This window comes from Lolium perenne, chromosome 2, assembly GCF_019359855.2.
Source record: "Lolium perenne isolate Kyuss_39 chromosome 2, Kyuss_2.0, whole genome shotgun sequence".
NCBI classification, from domain to species: Eukaryota; Viridiplantae; Streptophyta; class Magnoliopsida; order Poales; family Poaceae; genus Lolium; species Lolium perenne.
Genome location: NC_067245.2, coordinates 316763464 through 316775414, shown reverse-complemented (window position 1 = coordinate 316775414; position 11951 = coordinate 316763464). Strand labels below are relative to the sequence as shown.

At 44.4% G+C, this 11951-nt stretch overlaps 1 protein-coding gene and 1 long non-coding RNA gene across 2 annotated transcripts; both read left to right on the top strand.

Moving 5' to 3' along the window:
• The first annotated feature begins 3828 nt into the window (after positions 1-3828).
• On the top strand, positions 3829-4840 carry LOC139835890 (uncharacterized). The gene is made up of 3 exons (XM_071825786.1): positions 3829-3865; positions 4008-4159; positions 4253-4840. The coding sequence occupies exons 1-3, from the start codon at positions 3829-3831 to the stop codon at positions 4838-4840; spliced, it is 777 nt and encodes a 258-aa protein (XP_071681887.1).
• A 4832-nt stretch (positions 4841-9672) lies between these two features.
• On the top strand, positions 9673-11746 carry LOC127336732 (uncharacterized). Its single transcript, XR_007873501.2, has 3 exons — positions 9673-10043; positions 10132-10415; positions 11062-11746. It is a non-coding gene; the product is annotated as an uncharacterized lncRNA (long non-coding RNA).
• The last annotated feature ends 205 nt before the right edge of the window (positions 11747-11951 follow it).

Genomic DNA, 11951 nt, shown 5'->3' with positions numbered 1-11951 from the left:
TGCTAGAGTCAGAACCAACCTCGACAACCATCCCCGTGGTAGAGTCAGATCCAACCACGACCGATGACGAAGGAATGGCCTACAATGGAGGCTATCAGATCTCCCTGGGTACCCACAAGTTCTAGATCTAAGGATAGGGTTTGCAGAAGCTTACAACAACCGGAGTGATCGACGCAGAGGAAGAAGGCGACAAGCCGTGGCGAGTCACCGCCACCACAACCAACATCGCCGCCACCAGCCTCGCCGACCTTACGGGTGAGGACCAGCCGGCCATGTCGATATCTTGAAGGGTGGGTGAGCTCGAAATGGGGGGAATGGGGGGTTTAGAATTGGCGGGTGAGAGAGCCGCCCCTATATACGGTGACGAAATTTTGAGGGCGGTGACCGAATTCATCCCGCCGATTTTTCACCGTTCCGCACGAGCTAGCGCCATCTCCCGTCGGTGGCTCTGCGGGAACGTGACGTTGTCGCTTTTTGCGGTGACGAGGGTGGCTCGCTGGAAAAGGCCGATACGGGCGTTCCTCCCGGATCCGCAGCTTGCACGTGTATATGTATTGAGTCAATGGGCATACTAACCACCCAATTATAGCTTTACTTAAGCCTAATTACATGTGGTTCTGCGCCCACGGAAACCCAAGCAAAACAGCCCATATGCTTGCATGTCCATGTACAGACCATCGATCGTGGTCTTTGCGTCTTTTCTCGCCCTCTACCCAAAAAATGATCGATGAATCTCGCTGCCAAGATATAGGATCCGTGCCGCCACCACTCGTTCGCATGGAGCCTCAATTCATATCTTGTCTAGCAGCGACGATGGAACCTTTGCTTCTTCTTGCCGTCGTCCGCACAATCAAATTGTTAGTCAAGCCGTTAAGGTACGAGATACTGCATGTAAATTACTTCTAGTCTGATCTAGTCTTCCCTTTTCGCTTCAGTTTAGTACTCCCATTAATATGGACCGGATACGCATGCATCTAGACTAAACATTTAACTAGATACATGCGAATCTAGACAAAGTTGAGTCCATTAATATGGACAGAAGGGAGTACAAAATTTGCGAAAAAAAGTTATTATTCCTCATGTTGGTTTCTTCGATCATAAATATGCCCTATTCAGTCTGGACCTAATGTTATTTTTGCTGGATTGAGTTCTTACTCGATGATTGCAAAAGAGATATGTACATATATAGTTGGTTAAACAGCCCAAACCGTTCGTATTCATTATCAATTTTGCTGTTTAAGATCAATTTGCATATACTCCCTCCGGCTCCATTTAACCGACGCGGGTACGGTATAAATACAGTTTTGCAAAAAGCTACCTCATACATCCAAAATCTTTCAAATTAGGAATCCAAATTGAAATTTCAAACTAGCTTCTTCTCCGTCTCCGTCGTCTCTATCCTTCCCGCCGGCCGGCCGCAGTCCTCCGCCGTCAGAGGGCTCCCGCGGGGGTCGCCTCACCTGACCTGTTACAGGGCTCTCGCGGGGGTCGCCCTGATCCTCCCGTGCTGAGATAGAGATTGTAGGGTGCCGCAGCCGCTCCCCTCGCCGGCGGAGGGCTCGAGCAAGGCCTCGCTGGTGGGGACTACTGGAGCGGGGGAGCAAGGAGTCGCTGGAGCACCGAAGCTCCTCCGCTGTCCTCGTCGCTGCTGCCACCCCGAGCCCCTGCTCCCGTTCCACCGCGAAGGAGCCGAGCGATCAAGGCCGTGCAGGTGGAGGGTACCGGAGCGGGGAAGGAAGGAGCCACCGGAGCACCGAAGCTCCTCCGACGTCCTCATCGCTGCCGCCCCCAGGCCCCTGCTCCCGTTCCAGCGCGAAGGAGCCGAGCGACCAAGGCCGTGCCGGTGAGCTCGCCCTCTATTCCTCTGCATTCCCACTCCCTTTGTCTGTGACCATGTCCAATGCACCGCGTCCGTGTGGCACATGCCCACCCTGGCCAACGCCATAGACGCTTGTCCTAGAAGCATGGCCAATTCCATGAGCAACGCCATGACCAGCCTCGATCTGTAGTTTCACTGAAACGGTTTCAGTCTAGCTATATTGCAGAATAACCCAGAGAGAAACAGTTTCTATCAAGCTATGTTGCAGAATAGCCCAGAGAGAAACAATGGTAAGTAGAACTTGTGTATGCTATTAATCTCCTCCAATCACCTTTGCCATACTTCTCCAAGCCAACCAGGAACAATCTGCAAGTTTAAAATCAGGTCACAGCAGAGATCAGTGAATAGCACATATCAAGTCAAGCAGATCTTGGTGCAGACAATAAATGTAAAGAATAATCTACTTAAGTGATAAATATATCAATTCTTATACTCCATGAGTGCAGAATAAATCTACTGAACTGACAAATATATGGAGATAATCTTGCTGGAAGTACATGTAGACAATCTTGCTGGAAGTACATGGAGACAATCTTGCTAGAATTGACAAATACATGGAGACAATCTACTCATAGGCGGAGCTACTTGGGGACTTGGGTGTACAGATGTACACCCAATATTTTTGACAAAACGACTTAATTAACTAAGATTAGAGCAATATATCTTAAATAGATCAGAAAACCCATGTAAAAATTGATATCTGGGAGACTATGTACACACATTATCTGACCGCTGGCTCCGCCAATGAATCTACTGATAAATAAACTGCAGTGATTATTATATGTCGCTCCTCATTGAGGTGCTATTGTAAATTTGCTCCGCTTCTCTTTCTGAATTTTGGCCCATACATGAAACTGCAGTGGTCATTGTAAAATTCCTACTCCATGATAAATAAACTGGAGTACCACTGTTTTAGCATGATAAATAAAATGGGGTGTTCAAGACTGTTTCTAGTGATTAGTAATTGGTCACCTTGTTGCCAGCATAGTATGGTGACCTTGTTGCATTCAGTTAAACGTGGTAATGACAGCATGGCATTTCTAGAGATTAGTAATTAGTAATTGTACCCCTTGTTGCATTCAGTTAAAAAAATACACATACATGTTCTCACTTTGAACAGTTTACGAGTTGCGGTCTAAGGCGTCGATATTTCAGATGAGAATACTGCAAGGAACATTGGCTACAAATAAGGACCAAAAAGAGGCATTTCTTGTGTTGGGTATGACAGTGGAATATTTGATTGTATTGCTATGCTGCATCGTTTTAGTATTACAACAATACAATGAATATTATGGAGGGATGGTGTGTGATGCCAAACCTGATTGCTTTTCCACAGCTAGCCCAATCCACAAGAGGAGAGGATGGTCCTGGTCTTGGATATTAACTTAACTCCTCCACAAGAGCAGGATGATGGAGGGACGGTCCTGGATCTCAACTTCACTTCACAAGAGGATGATGGACAAGAAGCACATATACCTGGAGCAGAAAATGCACATATACATAGAGTAGGAGAAGAAGATGCACAAATACCTGCAGGTACACCACTTATGCTCTATTTTCGTCACATTACTGTTAACCTGCATATTTAGCATGATGCTTTGCTCACTTGACCAAAAGTGTCATGTTTGATATTTAACACCTTCCTGCATATCACAAATTTGCAGGTGTTAAGCATCCACACCACACAGATCTACCGGATACTCACAAATTCGCAGCATACGTTGCATTGAAATTACTCAGCAAAGACAGACCAATTGTCAAGAAAGACAAAGAGCATCTAGGTGAGATTCTCAAAACAAGTCTCAGAATCGTTGAAAAGATATGGAAACACGCAAAAGAACAAGAGATTAAAGGGAAGAGATTGATCTTTCCAATAAAAGGAAGGGGAAATGTGGAAGAAAGAGGAAAGAACTTGGTCTCGAAAGAATACCTTCAATTCCTCTGAACGAATGGTCTACATTGAGGGCACTGGCAAGGGAGCTACAGGTACCCTATTCTACACTGGAAAGAAGGTTTAGATGGGGCAAAATCAGGCGCCACAAAAGCAGCCTCAAGCCATTTCTGAAACCAGAAAACAAGATAGCAAGGCTGAAGTTCTGCATTGACATGATTGATAAAACAACTACAGCTGATGCAGAGCCATCCTTCATCAATATGGAGAACATAGTCCAGATAGATGAAAAGTGGTTTGACATGACCAAGAAAAGGCGAACCTACTACCTCCTTCCAGAAGAACAAGATCCCGTGCGCACAGTTCAAAACAAGAACAATATCGGCAAGGTAATGTTCTTAACTGCGGTTGCCAAACCCAGATATGATGCTTAAGGAAATGTAACATTTGATAGGAAGATTGGCGTCTGGGCATTCGTGAAGGATACACCGGCAAAAAACAACTCGAAGAATAGGCTGAAAGGAACTATTGAACTGAAGTCAGTCATTGTTACTAGAAATGTCATGAGGGAATACCTTTGTGAAAAGGTCATTCCAGCTATTCAAGACCAATGGCCGCTTGACGATGTTGGGACCATCTTCATCCAACAAGACAATGCTCGAACACATGTTCTTCCGACTGATGCTTCTTTCCTACAAGCCGTGGCAGAATCAGGCCTTGATATCAAGTTGCTGCAGCAGCCTCCAAATTCACCGGACATGAACGTCCTTGATCTTTGCTTCTTTGCCTCGATTCAGTCCCTCACGCTTTTCTATGCACCTAACACTCTCAAGGAACTAATAGAGTCCATCAAACATGCCTATGATGGCTATGAAGTGAATAAGCTAGTGAAAGTGTTTATAACCCTACAATCTTGCATGATTGAGGTCATGGAAATTGAAGGAGAATTCCATTACGATATACCGCACATGGGCAAAGAAAAGTTGCTAAAGGGAAAAAAGTTGCCTACGACTCTAACAGTTAAGGGCGAACTTTATCAGAAAACCTTGGAGCTGATAGCTGGCCACTAAAAGGTTCAGATGAAGATGAAAGGAGGATGAAACAACATTGGAGATAATAGCTGGTCACTAAATGTGTTTGTAATTATGTTGTCTATAATTGTGTTTTATTTTTAGATAAACATACAGTGTATACTTTGTTCACATGGAACTACATACATACACTTCGAACTATATATGTTCACTGTCAGAAGTTGGAGAAGAAAATTACAGTGTATGCATGTTTTCATGGCTCTTTTCCACTTACTTTGTTCTCAGTTGATGCATATTTGTCAGGTCATGGAGTAGTGTGTTATAGTCGCAAGAGTGTAATCCAGTCTTATTTGATTTTTTGATCCAAACAGATAGAACACCTATATCAAATATCAAACAACATAAGAAGTCACATGTGTCATTATTAGTACACATGCTCTGTCTCACTATGGTAGGAAATGTAAGAGAAGAATGGAATGAGGATTGATCCTAGAAGTTCAGAGACATTGAGGTAAAAATATGATGTTGTAACATGTAACACTATGAGAATGCAGACTCGGTCAAAATGAGATCACTCTTTGACGGTATTGTTCCACACCAAATGCAAGATATGTATACATTCTAAACCAGATCATCATACTGTATATTTTTCTTCGCAGTCGGTAGAATATCTAAAGCAGCATAACAAGCACCAACCAAACTGCTAGCAGTACAACAAAAGGGAATGAATCACCAAGACATTCACTGCTTGAGATCTGTATGCTCAATTACTATATATTGTTCACCGTCATGAAACAATGACAGTTGGCATTTAGCGCTAAATATTGCAGACATACAGACCGCTATAACATTGTATCCATGAAGAACATATGCTCATGTAGCTACTCTTCTTCTTCTTCCATGAATTAACCGTAGCTGATAATTAAGCTTAGCTGCTTTTCTAATTACGAAACAACATACATGCATGCATGTCTCTAACTAAACTTGGAATGCCTACACTTGAGTCATAGAAACAGGGGAATGTGTAGTGTATACCACACAAAGGAGATGAGCAAGATGTGGACCTGGCATTCATGTGGATGCTCTTGGCAGTGGCTCAAGCAGCAGCCCTCCTACACGACGTGCGCGACGAATCACACACGTGATGCAAGAGGAATTACCACAAGCAGTTGCATTACAATAGAATTAAAATAGAGCCCACAAGAAACATATATTACAACAACGACTCCAACGAGTCAAGATACAAATAGATACAATACAAAGATCCAAGCATACATAAGATCAATACGTCCGAGTACGGACACGATAAAATGGGACTAAGAGTCCTAAAGATAACTGTAGGGTTCGTAGCATAGAAAACAAAAAATTTCCTACCACAAGAACGAACAAAAGCCAAGATCTAATCTACTAGATGGTAGCAACGAGGTTGAGATCAACGTACCCTCGAAGATCGCTAAGCGTTTAACGAGATGAGATCTCGTGGATGATGTATTCGATCACTTGCCGCTCTCAAGAGCGAGTAGAAGATCTTGCCGGTGCCGCAATCGGGCAGCACCTCCGCACTCGGTCACACGTACGGTGTTGATGAAGACGTCCTTCTCCCCGTTCCAGCGGGCAGCGGAAGTAGTAGATCGTCCTCGAAATCCCGGCAGCACGACGGTGTGGTGACAGTGGTGGTGGAGATCTCCTGCAGGGCTTCGCCGTCGCCGTGCGGGAGAGAGGTGGAGGAGGGTGGCGCTAGGGTTTGGGGTGCGAGGGGTTGGGGCGCCGGCCTTGGTGCCCTAGGTTGGTGCGGCCAAGGTTGTGGCCGGCCAGCCCCCTCTCCCCTCTTTATATAGGTGGAACACCCAAGGGTCCAAACCTACTCCTCCTAGGAGTCCTAGTGCAAACCTTCCATAAAATCAAATAGTCAAACCTAGTCAAAGGTGGACTAGAGGTGGAACTTTCCCCCTTTCCTTTTGGTGTGGCCGGCCAAAGAGGTGGAGTCCACCATGGACTCCACCTTCCCACCTTGTGGGTCGGCTAGGCTGGCTCCAGGACTCCACCTGCCATAGTGAAATCTTCCGGACAGTTCTAGAACCTTCCAGAACCTTCCAAAAAATCACCGGACTATTCCCAAACTTGGAATTTGACTTCCCATATATGAATCTTATTCTCCGGACCATTCCGGACCTCCTCGTGATGTCCTGGATCCCATCCGAGACTCCGAACAACATTCGAACTCCAAACCATATTCCATATCTACTTAAAACGACATCAACCCTTAAGTGTGTCACCCTACGGTTCGCGATCTATGCAGACATGATCGAGACACCTCTCCGATCAAAACCAATAGCGGGACCTGGAGATCCATAATGGCTCCCACATATTCAACGATGACTTCGTGATCGAAAGAACCATTAACATACGATACCGATTCCCTTTGTCGCGCGATACTTTACTTATCCGAGGTTCGATCATCGGTATCTCCATACCTAGTTCAACCTCGTTACCGATAAGTACTCTTTACTCGTACCATGATATGACATCTCTTGTGACCTAGTCACATGTTTGCAAGCTAATTGGATGACATTCCACCGAGAGGGCCCAGAGTATATCTATCCGTCATTTGGATGGACAAATCCCACTCTTGATCCATGCGTTTCAACTCATACTTTCAGAACACTTAATGCCACCTTTATAACCACCCAATTACGAAGCGGTGTTTGATGTCATCAAAGCATCCATCCGGTGCAAGTGATTAACACGATCTCATGATCGAAGGATTAGGAAACTATGTATTTGAAAGCTTGTAGCAAAACGAATTTAATGACTTGATCTTATGCTATGCTTACTTTGGGTGTGTGTCCATCACATCATTCTCCTAATGATATGATCTTGTTATTAATAACATCCAATGTTCATGATCAGGAAACCATGATCATCTATTAATCAACAAGCTAGTTTAACAAGAGGATTACTATGGACTCCTTTTTGTTTACAAAACACACAAGTATTAATGTTTCTGGTTAATACAATTATATCATGGGATGCAAACATTTATTATAAACATAAAGATATAATAATAACCACTTTATTATTGCCTCTTGGGCATATCTCCAACAGTCTCCCACTTGCACTAAAGTCAATAATCTAGTTTAACATTTGGCAAAGATCCAACACCCATGGCCTTTTGGTGATGATCATGTTTAGCTCGTAGAAGAGGTTTCAGTCAACAGATCCGTAACATCAGATCCGTATGTATGTGCTAACCACTTGCGTCTCTACGCAACACTCATCTCGAATGAGCTAGTATGGCATTGTATAAGTTTGGTCTATTGGTGAGACCTCAATTCCTAAGTGTGGAGAACAAGTTGCCAACATTGTTGTAGAATGTAGCTTCATAGTTCAGACACATTTGGAATTGCACCAAGTTCCGTTAAAGAACTATTTGACTCAAACACCTTTCAAAGGTTGTTTATCAAAATAACAATATACTTCGCCTTTCATTTGTAGTATCCATCACAATGTTCAAACTTTAGAATTCATCTAAATCCAGCATGGAACACTCCAGCACATTGTGCCACCCTTTAATAAAACACTTAGCCTAATTGAGATTGAAATTTTATTTGTATATGTGACAACACTAATATCGGTGTAACACATTACAATGATTCTATTTTGTCACTCTCTTATACAATACATATCCTTAGTTCTTCAAAAGATACTCAAGGATTTCCTTACTGTTATCTAGTAATCATCACATGATTCACTCTGGTATATGCTCATAACACCTTAGAGCATCGGACATCTTACTATGTACATATTATGGTGTTTCATGATCTAAATCAATTATGTGTTTTACTCATCAAGTGTCAAACACACTTAAGTCTTGCTAAACTCCATATAACAAGAACTCTTTCTTGATATTTCTATATTGAACTACTTCAACATTTCTTTTATGTACTTTAGACTTAACCTTATTAGGTGTCTCAATTTATCTTCATAAATTTTGATACTTAACAAAGTTTCTGTCCAAGTCCTTTCACTTGAAAACTAATTTTCCAATGAAAATTTAATTGCGTCTAGTAAAGGTACATAACTTCTAATCAACTATATGTCATCCACATAAAGTATTAGAAAAATGCCTTAGCGCTCCCACTTAATTTCTTGCAAATGCAAGTGTCTCTTCTGTTCCTGATGAAATCAAAACTCTTTGACCATTTCATCCAGTGAAGATTCCAACTCCTTGATTGTAACGGTATCGGGTAGCATCCCATATTAGAATTGCTTGTTCTTTTTTATTTTATGCATCATCATGGCATATGCACCACATCAACCATGCCTTCAACAAATAAAATTATTTTTATAAACCCTAGCTTGTTGTTTTTTTCCCTCTCTTATGTTTATTCTAAAAACCCCTTTCTCTCTTATCTTAGTTCTAATAATAGTAAAACCCTAATCTCTCTCTCTCCCTCATATTTCTTATTTTGTAATTAATCTTTTCCAACAAAGAAGTTTTGAATATAATGTGTTTTGATCTAGTTACAATAAAATAACTACTTTACAACTATTCTTAAATATCATCCCCACCTTCCTTTCAAATTCAAAACAGAATAGGATTTGATTTCAAAATGGTTTAAACAAAAACAGGAAAAGAAAAAGGTTTTTGGAAAATAAAAACAGAAAGTAAAACCCTAACCCCCTGGGCCTCTCTCCCTCTCTCTGGCCCAACTCTCCCTCTCACCCGGCAGCCCACCTTCCCTCTCCTCCCCTTCTCTCCTTCTGGCCCAGCTCGGCCCAAGCCGAAACGGTATCCCTCTCTCTTTTTCGTGTTGTCGTCTTCCTCCTCTCACGAAAAGGGCGTGAGCCCCTCTGGTCCTCCACCACCACCGCACCCACGCTCCCACCTGCTCCTTCCCCCTCTTTTAATCCCCGCTGGTGCGAGCCCTAGAAACCCTAGAGGCCACCAACCCTTCTCCCTCTCGCGCCGCCAAGCCGCCCCCTTTCTTTCCTACAAAACCACCGAGAACGCCGCCACTGGTTCCCCGTCGCGCCACCGTCTCCGGCCACCCCGCGCCAAGCTAAGGCCACCTCAAGAACCGCCTCGTCTCCCTGGTCATCCTCGTGCAAGGAATCGAGCGGGGGTAGACCACATCGTCGCCAAGCTCACCGATTCCGTGCGTCAGCCGTCGGCGTTTTTCGTTGATTCCGGCCGCCACCGGCAACCTCCGTCCCCGCCGTCTACTCCTCGAGTTTCACCGTGAGCCAGGCTTCCTCCTAGACCTCTTCCCCGCCCCCTTTGCTTCCTGTTTGGTTTTCTCATCTTGTTGCCGTAACCGTCGCCGCAGGTTCCCGCCGCCGGCGTCTCTCCGACGACCACCCGCTGGCGGCGCCTCTTCCTCCTGATCCGCGCCGGCGAGGCGCTCCTGATGCGCCCTCCTTTTCTTCCTGGAACGTCGCCAATCGCTCGCGCGCCCGCCGTACCGCCGCGGTGACCGCCCCCTCCTGGAACGCGCACGGCGTCGAACGCCCCGCGTGCAAGTCCCGGATGGTTGCCACATCAGCGGCCACGCTGGCGCCACGTCGTTATCTGGGCCCCACCCGTCATCGACCCTGGCTAGATCCCACGCGGGTGAGAAAAGCCGCTCAGATCCAGATCTCTCCTTTTTGCATCTAGCCCCCTGTCTAATTTTGAGTATCAACCCGCGGTCCCTGGCTGTTGTTCTTTCCAAGAAAACCCCCTGCTTGTTTTCAAAACTAACCCGGGGTCCTTCCCCTGTTTAAAAATTATTTTTGAGTCCTTATTTAATTAAAATAAATCTGTTTACTATATTATAAATACTAAATTTTTTTTATTTAATAACTTTAAATCTATAACTCCATTTGAAAAGTGTTATATATCAATTTTGATCAGAAAAATGCAAGGAACATGATTATGTCATCCATGCTTGCTGTTGCATCATGCATCATACAACTTCGTGTTAGTTTGCATTACTACCTAATATGTAACATATGGAATATGTGAGATACTATATAATTGTTGTCTCGGTTCCATTTAACTTTGAGTAGCGCACCCCTGCCATGTCTTGCCATGCTAATCAACATTTAATATTGCCGGTAGAAAAATAACACGAACCTAATAATTGTTTGTCCGGGTTTCCGATTCCGCTTAATATGGATAAGTTGCATCGCATCATAATTGCCATGTCATGCATATCATCTTCATCATGCCGGTTCTTCTTCCGTAGTAGTAAGTTTGCACCCGTTGTTTGTTCCAGCATTTGCTTCTTCTCGGATAGGATCGCGAAGTGGTGTTGTGAGATACGACAAGTTTCCCGGATGTTCCTCGGCAAGCTCTAACAGGCAAGCATTTCCTAAACTCCTGTCTCTGCAGGAGTCGCTCACCTATTTTATTTTGCCTTCTCTCTTATGCTAGCCTTGAGTTGCGATTCTTGTCACGTGTCCTATCCACTTGTTACCTCAAGCAGCCCATATTGCCACCACCACCTCCTACAGCTGTTGTTTGGTTATCGGGTCTGCCTTGCGAGTCGTAGTGCATGCTAGTGCTATTTATATCTCGTTATCGTTGTTGCTACCTTATCGGGTTATTTGTTGGGGAGTCATGACACATGGTTTATGGATATGTTGTTGGAGACAATCACACTTACTTTATTGTTAACAACTAAAAATTGTAAGCAGAGGCATCTGTGAGCCCCTTTGCGAAAGCATCAGAACTTTGACTCGCTAATGTCCCCTAGGACCCGAGTTCTTGTAATCTGTTCCGAGATTGAGCGCTCTACCCGTACGTGGGGACGTTTATTGGGACCCCCCCTCACCCATAACCTTTTTCTCAAGTCAGTTGAAAAGGGGGCCACAACCTTGGTTTTATTTGCCTATGCCATGTATGCCATGCTTTACTTACTATTGCCTTCGGGTGTTTACTTCCTGTTGCCTTCGGGTGTTTATATTCTCGATCAGTACCGCGGGATGTTTAGCGAAGCGTGTGGTTTGCACGCCTAGCCGCCGACGCAAACCCTGAGTCAGTCTCGGAGTACGGCCGGACTTCGTCACGGGTAGCTTAGTCGGGTGGCCCCCCTAGACTTTCTTGTTGAACTGGGAACGGTCTTGTTGTGAGACATCGCCTGTAAGAAGCGGGTCGAGCATGCGT

Coding starts and splice junctions, on each gene's coding strand:
- LOC139835890 (XM_071825786.1), top strand. CDS start 3,829: ATGGTCTACATTGAGGGCACTGGCAAGGGAGCTACAG. Junction 3,866..4,007: donor CACTGGCAAGGGAGCTACAG/GTACCCTATTCT, acceptor AAACAACTACAG/CTGATGCAGAGCCATCCTTC. Junction 4,160..4,252: donor ACAAGAACAATATCGGCAAG/GTAATGTTCTTA, acceptor GCATTCGTGAAG/GATACACCGGCAAAAAACAA.